We start from the raw sequence: 12,570 nt of genomic DNA, 5'->3' as shown, positions 1-12,570 counted from the left end.
CTAAATCAAGCACCCAGCCTAACTCCCCAGATTCTGTGCTGGAGCAAGACGAAGAACCGGGCCCGTTACATAGATCTGCGAAATCCTCCTTGATCTAAAGGCCGACATTGGCAACCTCGATAGTAAGATGGATGCACTCTCATCAAAAGTTGACCCACTTCAATAATGTCTCGACAAACATGGAGACAGACTCGATTCCACAGAACAGAGGGTTTCCGACCTGGATGACAACACAACCTCGCTGGTGGCCGGGGTCGTTGCTAGAAAGCCAGATGAAAGAGGTCTTTGCCAAAAAATGAGGCCTCGAAGGGGCGCTCACGCCACAACAATATCAGGCTGATAGGTGTGCGGGAGAGGCAACTCCCAATTAAAATGGAGGAGTTCGCAGAGAATCTATGCAAAGAACTGTTTTGCGCCACAAAACTATCCCAGTTATTTATAGTGGAAAGAGCTCACAGGGTGCCAACCAGCCATCCTGTCCCCGGGGCTACACCGCGCTCGATTGTTGACAGACTACTAAACATCAAAGATCGCGACACAATCCTACAATTAGCCAGGGATAAAGGGGACCTCCAATATGAGATAAAATCCAACTCTAACCAGACTTCTCACCGGCGGTCCAGGCGCTACGGAGATCCTTCACAGGCGTGAAGCAACGACTACAAGACAAACAACTGCTCTACTCCATGCTATTCCCAGCAATATTACGGATCCAACATGAAGGGAAAGCCCAATTCTTTAACTCACCGGAAGAAGCAAACACCTTTCTGGACTGGAAAAACCAGGAAAAACCCACCTTGACACTGTAAACTGTCTATCAATAACTAACTCTGCTTTGTTCACAATTCTGCAATAAGGCTATCACAATCCTATACCCAAGGGAGCTTTAGTCCTTGGATGGGCACTAGTGCCCCAAGCTCAGCACTGGTTACTTTTCAGTTGGGGAGGAGAAGTTGTTTGATGGGCAAGTTGGGGGATGCCCATGTGGGGGGGGGATCGGGAATAGCCAGAAGAAAGTTGGGGACACGTACCAGTAACAGATCTACCCGCCACCAGCCAACTCCACAACCATCTGGTGATAAGGGCCCACAGCTCACAAGCCTTGAACAATCAACATGCAAATTCATCGAGGAAACGACTCCATACCAGTCACCCATTGAGCAAGACAGGGAAACCAGTGGCAAACATAACCACCTTACCCAAAATTCAAATTAGCAACCTGGAACATTAGAGGGGGCAACTGCCCGACCAAAATACAGAGGGTTACCCAATTCCTTCAGAGACACAAAATTGATGTCGCCCTCATTCAAGAGACACACCTGCTGCCAGCAGCTGAGAACCGCTGGGCCCGCGATTGGGGCTGCCACCGGTACTTCTCCTCATACTCCTCATACGCCAGAGGAGTAGCCATCCTAATTGATAAAAGATCAAAGTTCAAGCTGTTGGTGACCGGCAAGGACAGCAAAGGTAGGGCACTCATGGTTCGTGGGATCCTCGAGGGCAACAAAATTATCTTAGTAAACTCCTATGGCTCGAACATAGACAGAACCAATAATTGTTACTGGTAATGAGACACATAGGACAAACAGAATCAGCTTCAATCATATGGAGGAGACATGAACACAGTATTGGACCTGCAGAAAGATAAATCACGAGCATCAGCTGGCCAACCTTCCAAAGCATGTCTCCAGACCCATGAAATATGCAAAGCCTATAACCTAATAGACGTATGGAGACACAGCCATAGAAAGTCACGCAAGTATACTTTTTACTCCTGGGTGCAAGGCACTAGCTTGCGACTCGATTACCTTCTTGTGTCCAGTCACAGTTGTCTTCAATGGGGCCAATGCCAAATCCTCCCGAGGACACTCTCAGATCACTCCACGGTTACCCTAGACTGCTCCCCCATTCACTCAGTGGCAAATAGACTCCGTTGGAGATTCAAACCTGGTTCCCTGCTTGACCAGGTGTTTGCAGAAGAATTTCAGACAAAAATAGTCTCATTCCTAGAGATCAATTGAGACTCAGTCTTGTCCGCGGGAATACTTTGGGAATCACTGAAGTGCTACATCAGGGGGATATGCTTGACCAAAGAAAACACTATACTGAAATGAATCAGGAGAGAACTCTCTACCTCTGAATCACGATTGAAAACACTAAAAAATGCATACTCTAGGTTGAATACTCCTATTCCCTCGAAGCCCTCAAAGAAGAGCTTGATAAGTTCAGAAACACCGCAGAACGTGAAGCAAAGTTCATGTCACGTCGAACCACGTCCACCAATACGGAGAGGGCCAAAAACCCGGAGACCTTCTGCCGAGACTGATTGCGGCAGACAGAAAGCCCACCCTGGTGGACCAGATCGGAAACCCCCAGGGCAACCCAGAGTACTCAGAAGATGACATAGTCAAATCCTTCGGTGCATTCTTTCAGGACCTACACAGCTTCAAACACACCACCACTCCAGAGGCTTCACTTCACTACCTAGAAAATATTGAACTCTACTGGGTGAACGACGAACTGCGAGCACCTCTGAATGAACCAATCACGCTAGAAGAGATCCTTCAGACGATAAGAGAACTCCACAACACAAATGCCCAAGGTCCTGATGGGTTAATATACAAATTGTTCCAAAAATTCGCCCCACTCCTTGCCCCGCTCCTGTTGCAGGTATACGAAGAGTCACTTGCGGCAGGAACTTTACCCCCGACCCTCTGAGAGGCGAACGTAATTATCCTACACAAAGGAGGCAAACCCACCTTATATTGCTCCTCATACAGGCCAATCTCACGAATCAACTTTGACAACAAGATTCTCGCGAAAATCCTCACTTACAGACTGCTCCCTCGGATACCCGCACTGATATTAGCCGACCAAGCTGGTTTTGTGCCTGGCCGCAACACATCGTTCGGCATCAGGCGAATGTTCGGGGTCCTTGAGGCACTAGACCCGTCGTCCCAGGCCATGGCAGTTCTCCTTGATGCCGAAAAGGCCTTCAACTCTGTCAAATGGACCTTCCTCTTCGCGTCCTCAAACATATGGGCCTTGGTGACCACTTTTTCAAATTGGTCTCCCTTCTCTACAACCACCCCCATTTAAACATCATTCTAGGAAACACCAAGTCGTCCAGTATAGCACTCCAAAGAGGGACCAGTTAGGGTTGCCCTCCATCAGCCCTATTATTCGCCCTGGTAATGGAGCCTCTGGCTTCCAAACTCCAGGCCCATCAATATGACAGGGGTCTCTCCCTGGGCCTGCACAAATTGATAGAGTACCATGTAATCTGCATAAAGATAGACTATGTCCACAACCCTTTCGAAAACCTAAACCCCATCATGTACACAGTCATAAAATTCGGGACCCTCCCTGGCCTTAAAATTAATCACACCACATCCGTCATCATCCCACTAATTCCCATTACCAAAGAATTTCTTGATGACTATGGGTTCAAATGGGAACAGTCAGGGGTTATATATCTGGGAATCCTGATGTTGAGGCCTCCCCAAGACCTTTTTCGAGATAACTACAAAAAAGTGGCAGAAGCACTACTACACAAAATAAACCGATGGAAACTCCTTCCACTCACAGTGTGGGGACGCGTATCTCTAGTTAAAATGGGTATTGTACCCAAGCTCCTCTACCTATGTACCAAAATTCCCCTACTCTTGCCGAAAAGGTTCCTCCTTCGCCTGCGGAGCCTATTCCTCGAGCTGCTTTGGGCTGGTAAATCTGCGAAGGTAGCATACACAACGCTCATCCAACCAGCCTCTAAAGGAGGGTTGGCACTCCCAGAACTAGAGCGCTACTACTGGGCCGCGCAGGCCCAATTCCTTGGCTACTGGTACATCGCACACTTAATCCGGCCCCACGTCCAAATCAAACGAGCCCTTGCACCCCCTAACCTATTGTGGTCAGCCATCATAGGCCACATGCAAATACCTCATGCCACACTCAACGTAGTCCTCTCCACTTATGCAATCTGGAAGAACATTGCTGGGAAGTGCAACGCTTTGGTTAGATTCTCCCCTCTCATCCCAGCTGGGTTCATCCCGGGAATCGCATTCACAGCAGAAAAAGTATACCTGAGATGGGCCCACAAGCTGCACATTAACACACTAAACAATCTATTTGCTGAAGGAGTCTTTCTAACGCCACAACTCACACGAGATTGCGGGGCCAACATAATCTACAAGTCTCTCCTAGAGGACACTACCTCATTGACACCTGTTCTGAGGACGAGGGGGGAAAGATCTCTGGGCACCCCAATCTCAGACGAGGACTGGACATTTATACTGAAACAGACCCAAAGTGTATCTCTTAACACCTGCTACAAACAAATACACTTCAGCTATCTACACCAGGTATACCACACCCGAGTGAAGCTTCATAAACAATGGCCAACACTACTGGAGTCATGCGAACGCTGTAATGCTGCAGCCGCTGACTTCCTACACCTCGCATGGGAATGCCCCCCAATAAATCAATTCTGGAGTCAAGTACTTGACAAAACATCTGGAATAACTGGAGAACATATTGAACCTGACCCCAAGACCGCGCTGCTAGGCCTAACCAAACACCATCCTCAACGTGGAAACTAGCCGGACAAGTTTTTGTATTAGCACGCAGAAGAATTGCAATATCCTGGGGATGAGGACGCCCCCCCTCCCTGCAGTCGTGGTTGTTGGATCTGGCCTACTTCCAAGACACCGAAACAGAATTTATCAGAACCCTACCTCTCCATGTGAGACCTCCAGACATCTGGGGCCCCTACGTGAACTATTTAATGACTACCCCGGACACAGATGCTGCACAGAACCTGCCACCCTAAATGACATTGCACAGATCCCCAGGTTCAAAAGTAAATGTCAACATCAAGCAATGAAGTGACCCTTATGAACACATCACGTCTTACTCTTCCAATCGGGTGATGAGGGATTGGGGAGAGGGGGATCCGATGGCACAATGTTGTTAATTGTTTAAAACTCAAAATAAAGTATTCAACAAAAAAAAAGAAAAATGCCTTTTCTGTAGGACAGTACTGGCAAATCTCAACAGAACCCAATAAATACTGAAGGATAGCACTGTAACTTTTATACAAAACTCAAATGCCATAGCTTAGCTACAGGAGTCGGGGCAGTACTGGCACTTTTCAAGAAAGCTTGGGTACCACAGCTGCAGAAGAGTACCGCCACTTCTGAACAGATAATGTAGCCCATGGGAGACAGCAAGAAGGGCCATGGTTTAACTGACTTTTCAGGCCATGCTCATTTTTATTTTTTTTATTTTTTTGAACATCTGCTTGGATGAGCAAAGCAGTTTCTCTGTAGGTGTCCAAAAATGTGGAATGCACCAGTTCACTGAGTGGTTTCGCGCATGCACAATGGGGGTCGGAAGGCTAGAAAGAGTGCCTTTGCAAAGGCCCTGATTCAGGCCACCTGTTGGAACTAACCAATCTGCTAAGGGTTCTAGTTTCTGTGCCTTTATTTATTTATATTTATTTATTTATATGCTTGTAGAGCGCCGAAAGCCCGCAGGCAACATGGCTGTCAGCCCTTTTTTGATTTCTCAACATGTGGTGTCGGTAATTTATATCTCTACATTGGGCATTATGTGTTTAAGCTCCCTGACGGCTGCTCGTCTCTTGATAATTCTCAGCTATTAACCTTATCTTTGTCGTCATTGTAACATATGCACCCCACAGGTGCTTCAGGTTGTTTCTGCCCTAAGCAGGGTACCCCAACCTCCCTGTTTAAATGGGCCCCACACATTTTCAACCAGGTCTGCTTGAGTAGAGTAAACACCAATCTACGGTGTGGGTGCCTCTGTCATTACTGTATTTGTAAAACTTCCCCAACAAACTCCCTGCTCTTGTACAAGGTGGTCACCCCACCTTATAAGGGAGCAGGGTGTTCGGTGAGGAAGTCTTGTGAATACAATGATGATATGTTATTTATATAGAACTTCACCAAAACACTTTACATAGAACATATTTGCCTATAACATCACCAAACTGAAGTTGGTACTGTAAAAGCTGGTGTATTTTCAAGGGCAAAGTCAAGAAAAGTTACTTTTGAACACATAATACAGGTTAAATTCCAAGACTGTCACCTAGTATCTAATGTAAGCATGTTTTTTGCATTTAAATTTAGTTCATTATTGAGTGCCTTATTAACAACATGTGTAGCATAACATTTTGGGTTGGGGGTTACCAACAATGTTTCCCTTCTGGGGTGCAATCTGGTCAAAGCCCAGCCCTGCACACAGTGATCTGATCAAATGTGCAGGGTCTTATAAAAGGGCATATGAATGAGTTCACATCCAATGCATGCATTCAAATGCTGTTTCAGGGCACATCATTCTTGGCACACATGATGAGATGTTTTGGTGTATCTCATTGTGTGCTGAAAACGAAATGTGTGAAGTTTGTCCAATTATCTGGGACAATGTCCACAAAACCTTATTTAACACAAATCCCTAAATGCATGAGGCCCTTTTTCAACCACCCAAACTCATTACCTAGAATTTCCTGATTGATCATGCTGACTTTAAGTAGTTGAGCCTCACATTTCATCCAATTGATCTTAGAACCTGAACAGTGGAACATTGTGATATTACTTCAATCAACACCTATATTGGTTCCCTGACATTTGTTAGTGTAAGGAGCACATGTCCACATAGAGCATAATGTTACCCTCTCTGGCAGACGTTATTCATCTCTTGCTTATTATATTAATTTTACTAGCCAATGGTAGAGGTTCCAATGCCAAAAGCAAAACAGAAGGGAGAGTGGGAAATCTTGTCTAGTCCACACCAAATTGGGAAGTGCATTAAATATTACAAATATAATTCTCACATATGATTATTTGCACAAACAACACAATATATCAGTAAATGTATTCCACAACAAGTAGTCACATTGTACCCTGTCAAAGACCTTTTAAAAGTCCAAACACAGGGCAACACTGGGTTTAGTGAGAATATCACTTGTAATCAAATGTGTAAAAGGGTTTGGATATGATTCCTGAGGGACACATACTCGTGATGGGTATATCTATTTAAGTAGGAAGTGTTGGATTGTTGCAGCCAATCCTTTATACAAATATGTTCACATACAAATTTAGAAGCAATGTGGTTCTTCGCTTTCCTGGTCTCACGCGATCCCTAGTTAGGGTACCTTGCATAAAAGTGCCCCATTCAATCAGAAGCTAATGATCCCTTTGGATCTGCTTCTGCTGAAATATTGATATGCAGTGGTGTAATCTGATCTGTATGAACCCTGTACATTTCCAGGGCTAAACCACCCTCCCAAGGGAATTCTAAGGTCCACGTTCTTAAGGACACTTATGTTCTCCATTTTGAATATGGGTGATTATAATGAGGCTCGAATTTCCAGAGGTAACATTTGTGTGTGAATTCAATTCATGAAGTCCATTTTACCATCCATCATGCCTGGGGTAATAGGTCTTACATAGAGATTCATAAAATTGTCTGAAACTGTTACTCATATTATAGTATTCTGAAAATATTCCCTATTATCCCCTCTTAGGAAGAGTACCCTTTCAGTAGGTTGAACCTTTCTCATGTGTCCCTGCCCCAAGGGTTTATATTCCAACCTACAAATGGGCATGTTCAGCCTGCCTTGGGCAAATGTCATGAAGCCATTGTGATCAATCATGTGAAGGAGACCAGCGATTCTATTTGGACCACAGCCCACTATCTAACTTGTTCTCCAAGACATTATTTTCCTCTTGGCAGATGGGATTCAGAACATGACAAACCTCATATATGCTTTTCTTGAGAGCCACAGAAAACCACTGGAGGAATCAAACCCATCACTCAGTTGACGGTATTTCCATGAAGAATTTGCTCAAGATGCTTTAGAAATAGGTTACTGTAAATTCTCACATTAATTCTCCATAGGAAGGAAAGAGGAAAGTGTATCCCAATTCTTAGTCCATGAAATGGTAAATGTGAAAGCAATGCAATCTAAACCATTTGCAACGCACACATGATATCTGAGTGAAATCACATTCATTCGGACGGAAAAAGCACCATGGATCAATTAGTTCATGCATTTTTATAATATCATGCACACTATCTCTGTCCCAATTGGAGTGAGAGTCAGTCTTACTCGCTCGATCTAGAAGTGCATTTTGGAGAAGATTCCAGTCTTCATCCAGTACCATGCTCCTATTAGAAACTTCTCTGAACATTGTTTTTAAATAGGAACGAAATGTAGTTTCAGTTTCACCATGGCTAGATACCCTTTTCCATCCCACCAAATATTCACAGTGTTATACGATGTGTTGAATAATAAAGCCACATCCTATTGTTTTACTGTTTGTCACAGGTATACAATATACATCATACCCAGACTCTGCACAGTTCATCTGCCTCTATCTACATGTATATCACCTGTACCAATTCAATTTCACGTCTCATAGTCTTCAGGAATTGAAGAATGCACATGGGTTTCAATTAACTATTCAAGACAATCACATTCAACGAAATTACTTTAAATTCAGTCAGCATCTTGTGTAGGAAAGATATTTAAACGGGGTCTACTATATCCAAAATCCAAGAGGACATCACACACAGGAAACATTAAAAGAGGCATAGTATAGCTTTATAGACCAAGCAAGTTGACAGTGAAGTAAAAAAACATGTGTTTATTAGTGCAAGGGTAAATCGACAAACTCAGTCAATTAAATGTGTTTTTATTTTGTAGTATTTAAATAGCTATTTTGTCTTCACTGGTTAAGCATTTCAATTGCCAACCTAGTTAAATTGGACATGATTTAACATAAGCATGCATTAGGGGTTGTGCAAAAGTAAGCAGTTTCTCTATAAGAAAGTGAAAGCATTTTCCCATGTTTTAGCTTTCTTTCCTATGTTAAGTAGCATGTTGCAGCGAAAATACAGGCCCTCCTAGAGAAAACATGCCTTGTTGAAAGACATCTTTGCCTATAAATTGCATCCATGTTTCCCAGTCTGCTCTTGAAGTCAGAATGTTCAAAATGCACTCTAAATATTCTGATTGGCTGAGTGGAAGTAAATAACCGTCCCCATGTGCTAATATAACGTATGACAGCCCTTCACCAGCAAACATTAGAATTTTGATCTAGCCCTTAAAGAATACATCTGAACACTTGACAGGAACCCCCAAAACAAGAAGGAATTTACCACAAGCCAATAATTTTCATTTCTAACATCATGAAGCCAATCTATAACCCAACTCAGTACTTCAATGTAGAGATCAACTCCCTGGGGGTAACAATCACAAACCCCATTTCCATGATCTCATGTAAGAAAAACATCTCCAAAGTCACATAGCCAAGTAAGTCTATGACTTGAGGTTTTCTGCATTTAAAGTAGCAGTAACAAGGCAGAATTATCGAGTATGCAATAGCACTTTGTGTCTCACTTAAATTGAGGTTAATTATGACATGAATTTGATTTCATAGTGGAAATGTACCAGTGACAGGATGCAGCACCATTGCAATGGCCAAGTGCAATGTTTCAAGGCATTAACACTACAGCAAAAAATACCAGACAGCAAAAAAACATATTCCTTCGAGGCATTTTTGCACCAGTGCACAGTTTGTCCTAGTGCTGACACTGTTCTCTATTAGAACTAGGACAACATTTGCCAACATTCAAAATCATATTTATTTAATTGATGCCTTCGTGCTAATACTGTGTAAAATAAAACTTGCATTGGTGAAAGGTTTCTGTAACATGTCTCTAGCTGTTTTCAGATCTATATTGTATTGATATTGGTCACCGGCAGTGGTCCAAGTGTACGAAAAGAAGCAGAGGAATTATATTCCCTGCTGGTCTGCCCCACTCCCCACAAACCCCATCTCTGCGCCCCCTCCTACACACAATCCAAACTCCCAAACAAAAACACCTGTTATTTCAAGCTTCAACTTCTTCCTACACTTAAAACTAAACCATTCCAGAACGGTGTATTTAAAAAAATAAAAGTATAGGACAGTGAAACCTAAAAATAAAAAGTATGGGATTACTGTTCCCGACCGCTCCCTCCCACTTCGACCCCTGGTCACCGGTTATCACTTGGTAGTTGCCATCTTTGTGAGTGCATTGGCATTGGTCGGTTTGAGCTTTAAGTATGCGTCTCATTAACGTGTTCAAACAGTGATTACATTCTGGAAGAACAGGATGCGAACAGTAGCGACGGGGCACCATCTAGTGTGGTAGTGCACATGTCACCTTACATTAATATGTTTCATTAATATGTTTCAAAATAAATCTTTCCTGTCTTCATACACAGGTTTGAAAAGGTTTATGTAGCTTAGAGCTTATTCTTAATGTACTAGGAAGATATTCCAATTGCGAAGTGTGGCCGGTGCCATTCCATGCAGCAGAGACGGGGGGGAATCTATTCACAGCCAGACCCTCAGCAATGTGTCATTGTATAGCAATTCCCTAGAAATGGTTAGTTAAAAAATGCATCTTTTATAAAAGCGCAAACATAAAATACAACTTTTAGAATTCTTAACAATTCTTAACGTATTACAAATTGATTTTATTTCAGCGTTAACGTGTTTTGAAGAGCTTATTTTGTCAAGCAAATGTTTCTATTACCTATGCACTGACATTTGGTGATTGTAGCTAAGCATACTTGTGGTCACACAGAACAAAATCTATTTGTGTCATGTAGTAGTTGTTTTGAAGGCCATTTTTCAAAAGGATGTCCTGCCATAGCTTCTAAATCCATTGCTTTATGTCTCAGACCCATACATTGAAATTGGGACAAAGGAAACTAAATCAGTCTTGCAGTATTTGGAATGGGTAATTGAAGCGTCAGCCACTAATACCTGCTAATACAATTGCATATGCTGTCATTCTGTCATCCCATTAAAGGGAACATTTTTCACAACAGAGGTTCGAATTGACTTGAAAAGCATAACAAGGTGTGTTTGCGTGCGTGTGTGTGTGTGTGTGTGTGTGTATACATAGCTTTCTACCCTCGTCTTACCTCTTTCTTTAACTCCTCCTCATCTTCTAGTGTTAATGCTGCCAGCTGTCTTGCTCTTTGCTCCATCAGGTTTACATATCTGATTGGATTAGAAAGTGCTTCAATCACATCTAGAAAGCAAACAAAACTGTGCATTATTGCAGGGTTATTGCTATAGTGAATACGAATCACACTACCTGGAGAGAATAGAAGATTTAAACCATAGAACGATACTGCTCCACAGATGTGTTACATTGTAAGACATGGGAGTGATTTTATGGGAAAATATTTTCACTATTAAAACATGTTACCAATGCATTATATACTGTACAGTATTAGTTGATTGACTGTAATGCTTTCCATTGAAAAATGTCATCTTAACATTATATTTTGCACTGAAATATCATACATGTATGCTAGACATAAGACTCTAAGGCACTGATTCATGAAATTATTTGTGTGTTAAACGGGGATTTGCGTGACATTCTGTCCGCAAATCCCCATTCAGCAAACACTGATTTGCGGGCAAAATGGAAAGCAAATGCCTGTTTTACACGTAAATAATTCCATGAATCAGGGCCTAAATGTTTTAATGAAAAATAAATGAGCTCATGCAAAGGAGCTGCTATATTTATTCTGTCATCTAAATTGTTTAATTTGTACAGAAGTATTCTGCAAGGAAAGGATAAGCAAATGGGAGGTTTAGCAATGTATGAACAAAACCCTTTACTATTCAAGTGGTATTATAAATAAAGACAAGGTAAACAGCACATGTCTGTCACATGGGAAAGGGTGTCTCGCATATACCTTTTGCGCACTAGCAACCTGAGTTTTCAACTCTGGTTCATCTGAACTGCATATTTATGAAAGTTTCAGTTTTCTTAAAATCATGAATGCACAGATTCATTTCCATTCCTTTGATCCAATATAATGGGCACCTTTGTGTTTACTTGATGAACAAAAGCTTTGTTCTTAATAACCAAGAAAATAAAGTTAAATGGAAGCTCTACACTGGATTAAGTTCCATTCCGTGGACATGTACATTTAAGTGGATAGGAAGGTGAATAGGTTCAGGGTCTGGTGAATCAATAAACTGCACTATTATTAGCAGATGCCCCGACCAGGCAGTGGCGTCGCCAGGAATCAAATTTAGGAGGGGCACAGAGTGGGCCAAAGACAAAAGTAGGGTGGGCACAGACAAAAGTGGGGGGGCACCTATGAAAGGTAATGTGTGACGTCACAAGCACTCCTGCAGAGAGGTTTTTGTGCATACCAACTACCCACACCGCACTGTACCTCCCCTCCCATCATAATGGAGGCACAAAACCATTCATTGACTAATGGCCCATCATTGGCACTTTCGTGGACTACATTCTGATGGGAGGGGCTGCTAGTTGCTCTATCACTGCTCGCTTTGAGACAAAAGGAGTATTGCCGTGTGATCTGCAGACATTTGCGTCAGTGAGTGTCACAAATAACACCACAAACAGAGAACACAGTCACTGGTTGCCGTAGGTACGGAGGGCACAGAGGGGGACACAGGATTTCACCCCCCCCAGACCCCTCCTAGCGACGCCAATGCGACCAGG

The 12,570-nt window shown here is 42.8% G+C and overlaps 1 protein-coding gene across 11 annotated transcripts in view; it reads right to left on the bottom strand.

The window, feature by feature from the left end:
• PLCB1 (phospholipase C beta 1) overlaps nucleotides 1-12,570 on the bottom strand; it is a 3,004,223-nt gene that overhangs the window by 756,528 nt on the left and 2,235,125 nt on the right. For all 11 annotated transcript variants that reach the window (XM_069608284.1, XM_069608285.1, XM_069608286.1 and 8 more), the window contains one exon: nucleotides 11,003-11,112. In XM_069608284.1, the coding sequence (XP_069464385.1) occupies nucleotides 11,003-11,112 (110 nt within the window). The remainder of the gene's footprint in view (nucleotides 1-11,002; nucleotides 11,113-12,570) is intronic.

The sequence above is a fragment of the Ambystoma mexicanum genome, chromosome 4q, assembly GCF_040938575.1.
Source record: "Ambystoma mexicanum isolate Mex_15411 chromosome 4q, UKY_AmexF1_1, whole genome shotgun sequence".
Lineage (NCBI taxonomy): Eukaryota > Metazoa > Chordata > Amphibia > Caudata > Ambystomatidae > Ambystoma > Ambystoma mexicanum.
The sequence above is the reverse complement of the archived record's forward strand: the minus strand, read 5'-3'. Positions and strand labels throughout refer to the sequence as shown.